This window comes from Bos grunniens, chromosome 24 (genome assembly GCF_055505025.1).
Source record: "Bos grunniens cultivar Pamir isolate PY7600 chromosome 24, Bosgru_T2T1.0, whole genome shotgun sequence".
Taxonomy (NCBI): Eukaryota; Metazoa; Chordata; class Mammalia; order Artiodactyla; family Bovidae; genus Bos; species Bos grunniens.
Genome location: NC_141188.1, coordinates 59,111,057 through 59,125,624, shown reverse-complemented (window position 1 = coordinate 59,125,624; position 14,568 = coordinate 59,111,057). Strand labels below are relative to the sequence as shown.

Genomic DNA, 14,568 nt, shown 5'->3' with positions numbered 1-14,568 from the left:
AACCTCCAGTTCATTTTCATCAAAGATTTTAATCAAATCAATAGGGAGCAGTTCCGTGAATCCCTGAAAGAAAAAAAAAAATCACTCTCAATACCTTTCTCTCTGAAAGAGACAAATTTTACAGGGCCAACCAGCTTTGTGTGGTTATCTAGGAAAAAACACATTGTTCCCTGATGATTTATAGCTATCAGTGACAGTATTCAGTAATTTTAGTTCCAATAAAAATAGCATAATCACAACATAAAAGATTTAAAGAGCGGCAGACTCCAGAGGATTCGGGTACTTGAGTAATTCCTAAAACACTATGAAAATATGAGTTGCTGTAAGCAGGCGGCGGATTCCAAAAGCCATTTATGACACACTGCCGGGAGTCAGCGGAGAAGGCGATGGCACCCCGCTCCAGTACTCTTGCCTGGAAAATCCCATGGACGGAGGGCCTGGTGGGTTGCAGTCCATGGAGTCGCTAGGAGTCGGACACAACTGAGCGACTTCACTTTATTTTTTCACTTTCATGCATTGGAGAAGGAAATGGCAGCCCACTCCAGTGTTCTTGCCTGGAGAATCCCAGGGACGGGGACGCCTGGTGGGCTGCCGTCTATGGGGTCACACAGAGTCGGACACGACTGAAGCGACTTAGCAGCAGCAGCAGCTGCAGCAGCCGGGAGTCAGGGTGCCCTCAGACACACAGGCCATAGGCGTGCAAGCGAACCGTTTACAAATAAGGTACCAAAGGCAGAGATGAAACCCCAGAGGCGGCCGTGTGATCAGCAGAGAGGAGACAGGGAGTACAGAGAACCAGCCCAGTGCCCAGCTTAGTTGGTTAGTTATCACTAACTGATGGCTCAGACGGTAAAGAATCCACCTGCAATGCAGATGTGGGTTTGATCCCTGGGTCAGTAAGATCCCCTGGAGGAGCAAATGGCAACCCACTCCAGTATTCTTGCCTGGAGAATCCCATGGACAGAGGAGCCTGGAGGGCTACAGTCCGTGGGGTCGCAGAGTCAGACACGACTGAGCGACTTCACTTTCACTGACTACTGCACTGATCCAGGACGGATGCTCCGTGCTGCTGGCCCGTTTCTGCAAGTGAGATCACCTGGAGTGAGGCCAGCTGGGTTTCTTGTGTAATTAAGGTATGAAACCTGCGGTTCTCAAGAGCGTTCAATACACACGTTACACCCAAGGTCCCAGAATTTTTCCGAGTGCCCTGCCTGCTGCTGCTGCTGCTGCTGCTAAGTCATGTCAGTCGTGTCTGACTGTGTGTGACCCCATAGCCGGCAGCCCACCTGCCTAGGTTGGTGCTTTATTCACTGTGAGCAGGTAAGTGGGTGAGGGATGAGCTTGAGAGCATCAGCCAATGAGAACCCAGCGTCGGTTCAGTGAGAACGGAAGCCTGGAGTGGACACCTGGGGTTCGTTCTCTTTAGGACTTAAAAAGAAACTGCACTTCGGGTCACAGTGAGCCATTTAAAGAGATGACGGACCCTGTTCTCTGTGACGGGCCTCTCCTCGGGGGCCTTGTGGCATCACTGACGTTAACTACCCGGGTCTGAGAAGTAACCGCTTCACACTTTAATAGGGTGAGGAATTGTTCAGCCAGCCACGAAGAAAGAGCAGGGGATTAAAAAAAAAAAACAAAAAAACAACGTCCGACCGATGAAGGGGAAGGCACCGCTCCCGGGGAGGGATGGTATGAATGGAAGCTGCCCAGGTCCTCCCATCTCTCAGAACCCTCGGTCACTGCAGCAAAAGGCTGAGATGCTCCCAGCCTTCCCGGGCACCACTGAGACCTGCAGGACGATGGTTCTAGCCTCTGTGGGGGGAGCCTGCCCTCTGGATCAAGTCTGTAAAGGTTTCTCTTTAAAAAACAGTTACAGCGAATTAGAAACTAAGAGCAGCGAAGCTAGAAAAGTGAAAGTGAAGTCGCTCAGTCGCGTCCGACTCCTCGCGACCCCATGGACTGTAGCCGACCAGGCGCCTCTGCCCACGGGATTTTCCAGGGAAGAGTACCGGAGTGGGGTGCCATTTCCAAAGCAAAAAATGGAAGGGCGGCAGGGCCGAGGCTCTCACTCCTGTCCTGGGGCTGGAGGCGGTGGGAGTGGGGTCCCCACACCTGCGCCCGTGTGGGGGCGTGTGATGGCCCCCCGCCTCGTGCCCACTCCCAGGAGGAGGGTGGTCCTCTCCCAATCTCAGGGCGCAGGCCCGGCTCCCAGTGTGCCCGGCTCACCTCCAGGAAGGCGTTCATCTGCTTCTGGACCCTGTTCACGAACCTCCACTGGATGACGAGGCTGCGGGAGGAAAGGGACAGCAGTTAACCAGCCCTCACCCCGCTTTCATCCCTTCCCGCACGGCTGCAGCAGCTGCTTGTCGCAGGGGAGGAGCAGGGCCCGAGGCGGGCCAAGGGGAGGGCGGGGCCGCCGCTGCCGCGCCCTGGATGCTTTCCAGAACAGGGGCACGCGTGGAGCCTCGAGTCTCACTGAGGATTTAAAAAAAGTAAGACTGGTTCTCCCCTCTCCCCTCCACCAAGCCTCAGTTTACCAAAGCTGCTTTATAAATGTGACCGTCCAGAGAAAAGGGAATATGGGCTTTGAATACAAACATAACTGGACATCATGGCACATACACACAAACCTACGTATGTACATACCCACACTTACGTACAACCATGTACATATTTTCAAGGGGAATACCCAGCACAACATATGTGATTATATGATATTTCATTCTAGTATCCAATGTGCTGGTTTTCAAGGAAGACATACAATTTATCAGCATTTTACCACTAACATTAATACTTTAATACCAACATTTGGAGGACTGGTGGTAAAAAAACCTCTGAGTCACAGAAATCCACTGAAACCATGCTCCCTGTGACAACGTTTAGCGCACAGCAGCATTTACTGCCAGGCGAATCTGCTTTGGAGTCCACCTGAGGCGCTCTGTCGTGAAACAGCACGGGGACCTCGTCACCAAGGGCTCTCACTTATGCGGGCGGTGCGGGGGGGGGGCGCCATGGCAACGGCACCCGGGGACCAGCCTGCCGCCCGCTCACTGCTCAGCATTTCGGGGGCTCCCTGGCTGTGCTGTGATCACCAGGCAACAGCCTCCTGCACCAGGGGTGCAGGGGGCACAGAGAAGCTGGGAGTTCAACCCGACTTCTGGCGGTGAAGCCAGTGGAGACGCTGCCTGAGGCCCTGCCCCCGACCCCGACCTGAAACCCGAAAGAATTAACTGCAAAGAAAGACGCACAACATGTATCACGAGGTCCAGACCCTCTGACTTCTGACCCTAGTCCCCCTGGGGTGGGGGGCTGCCAGAAGTCGACTCCAAGTCTGTGCTTCTGAACGAAGACAATGGTGTCCGCCAGAACACCATTTACTTGTGGAGACTGTCCAGTTCAGCCAAGTGCCAATTAACGTGCACAGGCAAGAACTGCAGTATCTTACTTCTAGCCTTTGACTAAGAGTGCTAAGTTTTCAAACTTGCGAGTGGAGAAGTCCGTCCTTTGTCAGGGTCTCTAGGGACTCGACGCTCTTCCCTTCTTCCTAATTAGAAAAGACAGTAGGCTTTTCTCTGCAGATGCTAAGGAAGGATGCTCAGATCCTCGGCCAGTTCTCTCAAGTCCTGTGATCCACTATAATGAGAGAGGAGGCAACCTGGCCTGTTGAGATGATGTTCTGAATGCAAACAAGTTCAGGCCATGGCTGTAACTCACTAGATGAGCAGAAACTAAGACCCTGGGAGCCAGCCACTGTTCCGCTGACCTGCCCAAGGTTAGCGAGGGCAACCTGCCAATCCTTGGAGGGTACCAGAACTGTGTGCTTGAGGCACGCATACACACCAAAGAGGAAAATGCAAGCTGCCCAACAGAGAAGGACCTTCTGGCCACTACAGCTGTCCTAGATTTCCAAAGGACCCAACATTTTGTTCCCCCAATGGAGGCTGAGGTTGAGTAAAGAAAATTACACACGCCAGGAGCGATGTTTCAGCACCTGCCGAATTCTCCCTATCCATTTTAACTCTTTTCCTACGCTTTCATCATGGAAGAGAAGTCAGGAGAGAGAGGCAGTATCCTCTCTTTGGTTGTCTCTAATTTTACCCCAACTGGCTTTTGACACTGTGTTCCATCGCTGTAATTCTCAGTTTTAGACAGGACGCCCACCAGCTCCCAGAGTATCTGCTATGTTACTCAACAAGGACCCTTCTCTCCTCCCACTGCTCCTGTCTGGCAGCTCTAAGAAGTCATGACACAAGTCACACTTTCCATCCCGTAATTCAGCATCCGATGAGCCCAAACCAGAAAGGAACCCAGGCTGTTAAGAGGATGTCCACGGCATGCACAAGGTGTTCTGGCGAGGGCAAAAGAAAGGGCTGTGTGTACGTACTCGATGTACTCTCTCTTGTTTTCGTTTGTTACCATTATTTCTGACCCGTTGGGCTTCAGATCCACTTGATATGTCTGCAATTACAAAGATAAAACAACGATCACCATCATGAAGCTATCTTGCATATTATCACTGAGTAATAACGTCTCACTATGAGAGGAACGTAAGTAAAATTTATTCAGAACTCTTTACCAGAAAATGGGCTCTGTGTCCAGGGGAGTATCTAATGAGGCCTTTAAATTGTTAAGATGTTACACGCTTAAAGATGTTATCATCGAAGGCAAATGATTTTATGGTTATTTATGAGTTTTAATTATCCTTCATACATTAGCAACAGTGGAGAACAACACTTTTTTTCATCTGCTATTGACTTACCAAGAAATTTAATTATGTTTCACAGAAAAGACAGGGTACATCCATCAAGATTGCAGAGATCCCAATTTGTTGCTGAAAATTAGATTTTATAGCCGTAAAAAAAATACGTGGAATTTCTTTCAAAGGGGAAAAACACAGGGACTTACAAGAGAGAAGCTGAGGAAGTCAAGTGAGGGATGGACCCACCTGCCCCCGGAGAACCCCCACCTTTCTGTGCATCAGGCACCACCTCGGGCTTCCCCCGTGGCTCAGCGATAAAAGAATCTGCCTGCAGTGCAGGAGACGCAGGTTCGAGCCCTGGGTCGGGAAGATCCTTGGAGGAGGGTTTGGAAACCCACTCCAGCGTTCTTGTCTGGAGAATCCCATGGATGGAGGAGCCTAGCAGGCTACAGTCCACGGGGTCACAAAGGGTCGGACACAACTGAAGGGACTTAGCAGGCACACGACACCGCCTCCCGGCTCCCTGTCCCAGAACGTCCCCGCCTCCATCAGAGCCGCCCAGGAGCGCAGAAAGCAAAGACGCCAAACCCAAGGCAGAGTCTCCTCCTCTGCTAGCCCTGGCTTAACATCCGAGTGGACAAAGCAGTAAGTAGCAGAAGGGAAGGAAGAGTCTACTGATCTAACGGGAAAGTGTTTACTCTCGTGGAAATTCCGGGGAAATAAAGAGGAAAAAAATACCACCCACAGCTCCTCTATTCATGGATAACCACTTTTATATTCTGCTGGGAGTCCTCGCAGTCTTTTCCCCACATGCATCTGGCTATGTCCAGGAGGAGGCCAAGCCTGAGGGAGCGGGTTTTCCAGAGTAAACGTCCAGGTCACATCCCTCACGCGGGATGCAGTCACAAACCCCTGCTCTGACACAGGTCCACTTTCAGCGACCCCACCCCAGCTCCAATACTCTGGCCACCAGATGAAGAGCTGACTCACTGGAAAAGACCCTGATGCTGGGAAAGACTAAAGCCAGGAGAAGGGGGCAGCAGAGGATGAGATGGTTGGATGGCACCACCGACTCCATGGACAGGAGTTTGAGCAAACTTGGGAGATAGTCAAGGACAGGGAAGCCTGCTGTGGACACCCCTTAGCAACTGCGCAGCGCAACAGAGTGCCTCAGCCCTGCCACACACACCCAGGAGCAGACCGGACGTCTCTGGCATGCCTCTCACACCCTCCTCCTGTCAGCATTTCCTCTGATGGTGCGCCTGACTGTTGTTCTTTTTCACGTGGAGGCAGCTTATTCAATCTAGGCCTGCGGATCCTCGGTCTTGGACCTTCCTGTGTTCTTCTTCCTCCTTTTCTTCATTGTCTGGGAAGGGACCTAGCTTCTCTCCCACATGACTGAACCCCACTTTCTACAACGTCAATACGATGCTTTCCTGTCCCCAGTATGGACTTAACTGCTACTGTATTTTTATATTTCTTCAAATCCTTCCTTCCCACCGGGCTCCCTTCCACAGCTGTCTTCCAGCCTGTCCAGTCACCACCCCATCCCCCTCCAGCGGGGATCTGCTCTTGTCCCGTGTATGTCCCAGCACTTCTTGAGGATATTGAACAGTTCTGCTTAGGAAGTGGGATGGCAACAGGCATCAAGATTTTAAGGTGCAAATCCCTTCTTATAGTTACTTCTCTTTTAGGATTTATACCAATGGTAAGATATTGGTACAAAAATGTGTATTTCAGGATTACAGGCCTCATACTGTTTATATGGTGAGATGCTGACATAGCTTAGATGCTGACCACTAGGGCGTGGCTAAAATCTGGTTGGTCTACGGGGCTTCCTTGGTGGCTCAGCGGTAAGGAACTCGCCTGCCAGCGCAGGAGACACCCCACATGCGGTGGAGCAACCAAGTCTGTAACTGTTGAGCCTGTGCTCCAGAGCCCACGCGCCCAAACAGAGAGGCCACCGCGGCGAGCAGCCGGGGCGGCGGGACAAAGAGGCGCTCTCCGCTCACCACGACCAGAGAAGAGCGCCCGCAGAGCAACACAGGCCCTGTGCAGCCACGAATACATAAAAGTCATTAAAAAAAGATGTTTGGTCTATGGAATGAAATCCAGCGTAGCTATTAAAAAATGGTATTTACTGACATGGAAAGCTACCTAGGATTTATTCAGTTAAAACTGTGCACATTCTACAATTCCACTCCTGTAATTAATAAATAAAAATACCTTGTGTGTTTACAGAGAACAATTCTGGAAGATACAAACCAAAATTTAATGGTGATTTTTCTCTAGGTGGTACGAGTGAAGGGTGATTTTAATATGTGTTTACTGTACCGACTTTATTACAAAGATCAATATTTTATTATTTTTATAATCAGATATATGAAATTATTTTTGAAAGTAAAAAAAAAAAAAGAGCAGACTGTACTATCTGTGCTAGGGAAGGAATTGCTGGCCAGGGCAACTCTGGGTCACATGGCTGATCAGGGCCACAGTTTCTCCGGGGGGCAGTGATGGGGGTTCGGGGGCGGCAGGCCCTTCCCTGGATAAGGTGAGTCCTCCCAGAGCCTCAGCTGCCCCCCTCCCTGGCCTCACACACCCCTGTGGGCAGGAACAGCTGTTATTCAAACTCCATTAGAAACTCACGTCCTTTGAGTCAGCGATGCCATCCAACTATCCTCTACTGTCCCTTCTCCTGCTGCCCTCAATCTTTCCAGGCACCAGGGTCTTTAAAAATTCCACTTTTTAAAAACAGTTGTCGTCTTGTGTCTGAACTCCTTCCTTAAGGACCCAACACTAACAAACTAACACAGCGCCTGGCACACAGAGGGGTCAACAGTGCTGATGGAAGAAAACTTCTTTCTTGAAGTCTCTTGGCCCAAGTACGAACTCCTCTCTTGTCTTTGTAAAACAAGACCACGAAGACCAGCAGAACCTCTGGGATGCGGCTCTCACAGAACTGGACCCCACTTCTTTGCTAAGTAACAACTTGGGGACCCACACAGGTCTCCCCAATCTTCTGGCAGACGCTTTAGGACAAAGGTCTGAGAAGTCCGCAGAGACACTGGGTCCAATCGGGCGTGCCGGACCTGGTCAGTCTGGCTGCTTCTCCTCCCGCTCCTGGGCGCTGCTGTCCCCGTCCTCCCCAGGCTCCCCCGGCGATCAGCGCCTCTTCCCACCTTCACGCTCCCCGCAGCTGCCCCTGCCCATCTTCCTGACCCCGTCTTGGAGGAGCCGCCTCCTCCCTGGGTTCTTGGTCTGGCCTCTCCCCTCTCTCTCCCCTCCTGTTTCCAGTGTCTGTCTTTCCCCGGTTTGCTCTCCCCCACCCAGTGCTTCTCAGCCTTTTTCCCCAGTCAGCACCCCCCGAAGAGCCTTTTTAGATGCCACCCCCCCTCAATTGCCCCTTTCCTCTTGTGCAATCTTACCAAAGACGCCTATGGGACACTAGCAGTATGTTCTGTGGCCCCGTGGAGGACACAAGCCATTGTGATGGCTGAGACCTCTTGTCCTCTAAGAACAGGTTTTTGCCCTCAAAGGAGCACTGTCATCCTAACTGGAAACGTGTGCCTTCGCCCAGCTCAGGCCAGGCCCCAAAGAGCTCTCCTGTGCGGCTGCCGCCCAGTCTCTGCCCTGCCCCACTGCACAGCCTCTCACACGTCCCCGCGGCGGGCGCCTCTCGCCCATCAGGCGCTGCTTTGCCCGCGGCGGGCGCCTCTCGCCCATCAGGCGCTGCTTTGCTGGTCCTGCAGTGCAGAGTTTCTGCGTGTCACGGCTCTGAAAGCATGTCTCCTCCCGGTGGGGCACGTGTGTGTGGGGCGTACATGAGTGCATGGTTTACATCTCTGGTTGGTGTATGACGATTGTTAAATATTGAAATTTGTTCACTTGAAACATTTTTAATAGGCCCCCCACCCAGCAGCTCCAGATTCTCACCAACCAGAAAGAAAACAAACCAGAAAAACATGGCAACAGCTGCAGTTCCATTATACAAAGTGACAGCCACCACCAACGATCACGGGCTGAAATTTCTAATTACAGAAGGAGAAAAAGCTTAGAGCACTGAGGAAGGCTGACCGCATGCACATCTCGCTTCTGTGGGAACTTCACTCCACTGAAGGAATGACTTTACTTTTTGGTACAAGGAGGTGTGGGCTCCCTTTTGGGTTAGAAAAACTGCAATGCACTGCAGAGCCAAGGAAACCATAAACAAGATGAAAAGACAACCTTCAACATGGAAGAAAATAACTGCAAATGAAGCAACTTACATAGGATTAATCTCCAAAATACATAAGCAGTTCATGCAGCTCAGTATCAGAAAAATAAAACGGCGGCTTTGCAAAGGGCTGGAGAGGGCAACGCCTGCACAAGCCTCTTGCTGATGTCCACGTTTTGGGCTCAACAACTCTGTTCTGAGCACCGGCCTTGCAGCGGGCACTGTGAGCTGGTGAGTGCACAGCGGTGAGCAACAGGCAGCCCCAGGACAGCCACCACCGGGCTGAGCCGACGGGCGAGGCAGATGTGGAACATGCAACTGTACCAGATGAGACAGATGTGGAACATGCAATCGTACAAATGAGTGGAAAGGCACTTATGGTACCTGCCACAGGGAGACATGAGAGACCCTCTGAAGGACTGGGGTCTGGGGTCAGAGCTGGCTGTCTGAACCGAGGCTGGGAGTGTGTTCCCCACTGAAGGAATGGAATGTGCAAAGGTTCTGAGGCAAGAAGGAGCTTGGTGTGTGCAACAGGTCTCATGGCAGCAGACCCAGAAAGTATGAGAGGCAGCAATGACGCAAAGTGCAGCTGAGACAAGTATGCTGGGCCTGGCCACGCAGGACGTCACGGGGCACATACAGGGTTTGGGGCTTTATCTCGACAGTGACAAAATGGGAATTCTCTGTGTGCTTTCAGCAGAGGAATGACATGATCATCTCACATTCTGCCAAGACCGCTCTGCCACTGTAGGAGGTCAAGGTGGATATAAAAGACCAGTTAGACGTCTACAAGGGGGGGCTTCATGGTGAAGAATCCGCCTGCCAGTGCAGGAGACACAAGTTCAATCCCTGATCCAAGAAGATCGAAGATCCCATGATGCTGTGGATCAACCAAGCCAGTGTGCTACAGCTACTGGGCTTGTGCTCTAGAGCCCGGCGACTGCAGCTGCTGAGCCCATGGGCCCTAGAACCTGTGCTCCACAACAAGAGGAGGCACCGCGACGAGAAGCCCACACCCTACAGCTAGAGGGCAGCCCTGCTCGCTGCGGCCGGAGAAAGCCCGAGCAGCGACGGAGACTCAGCTCAGCCGGGAAATGAATAAAGGTTTATATATGTATATAATAGATATCACTATATATTATGTGCGACCCCATGGACTATATAGGCCATGGAATTCTCCAGGCCAGAATACTGGAGTGGGTCGCCTTTCCCTTCTCCAGGGGATCTTTCCAACCCAGGCATCAAACCCAGGTCTCCCGCATTGCAGGAGGATTCTTTACCAGCTGAGCCAGAAGGGAAGCCATATAATATGTATATGGTAGCTTACCCTCAGGTATTAGTGAGGGGGCAGACAGGGAAAACAGAGAGAACTGACAAATAGCAGGGAGTAAAAACGAACAGGGCCTGGTGAGGGACTGAATGTGGGAGATGAGAGCTAGGTTTCACTCTGTATTTTTTCCAGAATACAAAATAGATATGCTAGTTCCTTGTTAATCAGGCTTAGCTCTCTTAAAAGGAAAGGCAGTACTTTCACAAACAGGCTCCTAATCATCATCTTACTCATCTTGCCAGTCTGTTCTGCTCACATTACTCTACCTGATTCAAGCCAAAGTCAGAAACATCCACATTAAATGAGGAGGCTTGAGAACTGTCTGTAATGAATAATTGACATGAATTATGACGATCATCAGCGCCTTTATCAGAAGTCTACTTAAAACGCAAACATTTTCTGTTTGGTTTGTGCTTGTTAGGTAGAAACAGTTACATTTAACTGTAACTGAGGAAGGTCTCTCAGGGCGTCTGCATTGAATCATGGCATCAGTAATGCTTTCTGAACTGTGTTATTTAAGTTAGTCGTATGGAGTCCTATGGGCTTCCCTGATGGCTCAGCAGTGAAGAATCATCTGTAAAGCAAGAGACGGAGGAGACATGGGTTCGATCCCTGGGTTGGGAAGATGACCTGGAGAAGGAAATGGCAACCCGCTCCAGTATTCTTGCCTGGAGACTCCCATGGACAGAGGAGCCTGGAGGGCTACAGTCCAAAGGGTTGCAGAGTCAGATAAGACAGACCGACTTGACTGAGCATGGATGGAGCTCTGTAAGTGGATATACATGAGACCCTTCCTTTTGCATTTGACAGTCCAAGACTGATTTTAAGTCTTCTTGGCTCTTTCGTCTCCCTCCATGTGTTAAAAATGCAAAGAAGACATACTTTCAGGATGATTAGCCATGTGTTGCTGCTGCTAAGTCACTTCAGTCGTGTCCGACCCTGTGTGACCCCATAGATGGCAGCCCACCAGGCTTCCCGTCCCTGAGATTCTCAAGGCAAGAACACTGGTGTGGTTGCCATTTCCTTCTCCAATGCATGAAAGTGAAAAGTGAAAGTGAAGTTGCTCAGTCATGTCTGACTCTTGGTGACCCCATGGACTGGAGCCTACCAGGCTCCTCCATCCATGGGATTTTCCAGGCAAGAGTACTGGAGTGGGGTGCCATTGCCTTCTCTGAGCCATGTGTTACCCTTTAAAAATTGGCAGTCAAGACCCTTAAAAAAAAGGTCCAGCTTAATAAGAAGTCACCACAATTCCAATTACATTTTGTTTTCTCACACTTGGAGCTTCCGTTACTTCTAACATTAAAAAAACGAGATCAGTTCGGTTCAGTCCTTTGCTCACTAAGCATGCAGTAGGCATCACTACACGCTGGGCCCTGGAGAAATCCAAGAACCTTGAGGGCTCAGGGGAGGCAGCTGGTCAGTGGTGGCTGGAGGTCAGTGTGGGGAGGGCCCCAGAGGTGGGGGGGTGCTTCAAGGAGACAGTGCCACGTAGACTGCGGAGGGCAAGGGGCATCTTGGGGGGCAGCACGGCAGGCACCCGTGGCTGTGAAGGTGGGAGGAAGGAGGTGTCAGGAGGGAAGGTAAAGGTGCGCCGTGCAGGGAAGGCCGTGGCTCACACTGAAGGGCACAGGACGGCCAGTGGAGGAGATGCTGAGCAGAACGGTTCCGCATCCAGGTGTGCTTTCCACAGTGACCACATCCGGAGCACACGTGTGGGGGCATCAGGGAGAGGACTGGAGAGGGCACGACGTGGGGACCAGGGGCCTGAGCGAGGGGAGGTGTGGATGAGGGAAGCGACGAGGACGTGGTGACCAGCTGCACGCAGGGTCGGGACGTGGGAGGAAAGAGGGAAGAGGCCAAGGTGGAGGGGGTGGGGCCACTGATCAGACGGAGGCAGGGGGTGGGGCTGGGAGGAGGAAGTGGCTCTAGTTCAGTCTGGGGACCTGCGGGTCTTTCTGGAGGGAGGAGGGGTTTAAGAGACCAAGGGGAATCTGAACACGAGAGGAGGGGTGTGGACCAGAGATAACAGACTGGGTGAGCAGTGCAGAGGTGGGTGGAACCTGAACCACACGGTGGGTGAGCGCTGGGGTCAGGAGCAGAAAAGAAGCAGGCAGAGGAGCATCCACGTCGTAGGGCTGACAGAAGCAGCTGGTCTGGGAAGAGCGGGAAGGGTGAAGGGGGGAGGGGTGACGGGGGAGGGGCTCGAGGGAGGGTGAGGGGTGAATGGGGCGGGGTGATGGGGGAGAGGAGGGGTGACTTGGAGGGGCTCAAGGGAAGGGGGAACAGAAGAAGGAAGCAGATTAAGGGCAGGAACCCATTTACATTTAGTCCTTGGGGGGCTACTGCTAATCTGGATGGGACACCTTAGTTGGGGACGGGTGTGCAGAAAAGGTCTCCCTCCCCGTTCCCCACAACAAGACTCCCACAGGGACAGGCGGCGCCCACCGTCTGTGAGGAGTTTTGGTCACGAAGCACAATATGCAGCAAAAAAAGGATGGGAGGGCAAACGAGATTCTTAAAGGAATCACTGATTGTTTACATTTATCACAAGGTCTCTCTCATCCCTGGCGTTTGAAATTTTATGAGCCTCAACTCTGCCAGCCAAGAAGGAACGAAAACACAGACTCCCCAAGTCCCGCCCACCCCCAGGCTCACACTCGTGACTGCTCTTGGCTCAAGCATATGTAACATTAATCCTGGTATCTATGTGATCACCTTATCGCTGAATAGTTTTTGCCCCCACACCTCTTTGTCAGAAACTCCTTTTTATCCAGCGGCATCAGCTTCTTTTTTCTAAGACTATGAACCCAAGAGGGCAGGGACCTGATTTCCCCGCCTCACTTATAAAACTGAGCCCAGCATCATGAATAGACAGAGATGTGAACATACTTTTGGGGCGGTGGAGGACACTTTCAGTAATCTCTGATGCAATAAAGAACAAACTAACATCATCTTCCATAGTCAACCCTTAAAATGGGCTCCCTGACCTCATGAACGTCAAGGCTATGAGGCCTGGTCTGGGAGATGGAACTCTCTCTGGACTTTTGTGAAAGGACGGGAGCCGGGGCTGGATAACATCTTGAGAAGACCCTCCCTGGCCCTGCAAGCAGTGTTATCATAGGGGACAAATGAATCAAAGGTAACACATCCCCTAGACAACGTCAGGGTGATGACGAGAATTCCAAGCAGGCAATTTTCATCTCTGAAATTAATCTTTACAGTTAACATAGCCTGAGCTATGGTTTTTTCAGTAGTCCTGTACAGATATGACAGTTGGACCATAAAGAAGGCAGAGAGCCGAAGAATTGGTGCTTTTGAACTGTGGTGTTGGAGAAAACTCTTAGAGTTCCTTGGACTACAAGGAGATCCAACTAGTCCATTCTAAAGGAAATCAGTCCTGAATGTTCATTAGAAGGACTGATCCTGAAGCTGAAACTCCAATGCTTTGGCCACCTGATGTGAAGAACTGACTCATTTGAAAAGTCCCTGATGCTGGGAAAGATTGAAGGCAGGAGGAGAAGGGGACAACAGAGGATGAGATGGTTGGATGGCATTACTGACTTGATGGACACAAGTTTGAGTAAGCTCCGGGAGTTGGTGATGGACAGGGAAGCCTGGTGTGCTGCATCCATGGGGTTGCAAAGAGTCAGACATGAACTTAACTGAGCCACAAGGACAGTACAGGTGCCAAGCAAGGAGGTTAGAAAACCCTGAGCCTGCTGAGCCCCAAAAGACAAATTTCATCATGACAAGGGAACTATCAAAGCAGAGGGAACAAAGTCAAGGTCCCCAGACATCACCTCTTCCCGGTCACATATTTATATCACTAAGCAAACACGGACACTGTATCTAAATTTTAAAACCAGGGAGCCAACATTCACATTCAGATCTACTTTAGCTGAGAAGCAGGTACTACTTCATGCCCCAGAGGCCTTAGAATTTCTCTGACTTTGCAGGAAGAGAAATTCTGTGGCTTCCCTGGTGGTTCTGACAGTAAAGCATCTGCCTGCGATGCGGGAGACCTGGGTTCGATCCCTGGGTTGGGAAGATCCCGTGGAGGAGGGTGTGGCAACCCACTCCAGTACTCTTGCCTGGAGAATCTCATGGACAGAGGAGCCTGGTAGGCTACAGTCCATGGTGTCGCAAAGAGTTGGACACGACTGAGCAACTTCTCTTTTGCAGGAAGAGAGGCAGCTGTAACTGGGATTAGCTTCCTGGCGTGACACTAAGGCGCTGGTGTGAGATGGTGATGAACACCCGAAGCTCCTGGTGGCCGTTTTCAATTGTCCAGCAAAGTTGTGGTGCAGCCTGTGCAGAAGCAAA

The 14,568-nt window shown here is 51.2% G+C and overlaps 1 protein-coding gene across 50 annotated transcripts in view; it reads right to left on the bottom strand.

Moving 5' to 3' along the window:
- The window catches only part of NEDD4L (NEDD4 like E3 ubiquitin protein ligase), a 375,462-nt gene that overhangs the window by 9,496 nt on the left and 351,398 nt on the right, over window positions 1-14,568 (bottom strand). For all 50 annotated transcript variants that reach the window (XM_086373616.1, XM_086373612.1, XM_086373613.1 and 47 more), the window contains 3 exons: window positions 4,385-4,458; window positions 2,227-2,287; window positions 4-63 (listed from right to left, as the gene is read on the bottom strand). In XM_086373616.1, coding sequence (XP_086229742.1) covers window positions 4-63; window positions 2,227-2,287; window positions 4,385-4,458 — 195 coding nt within the window. The remainder of the gene's footprint in view (window positions 1-3; window positions 64-2,226; window positions 2,288-4,384; window positions 4,459-14,568) is intronic.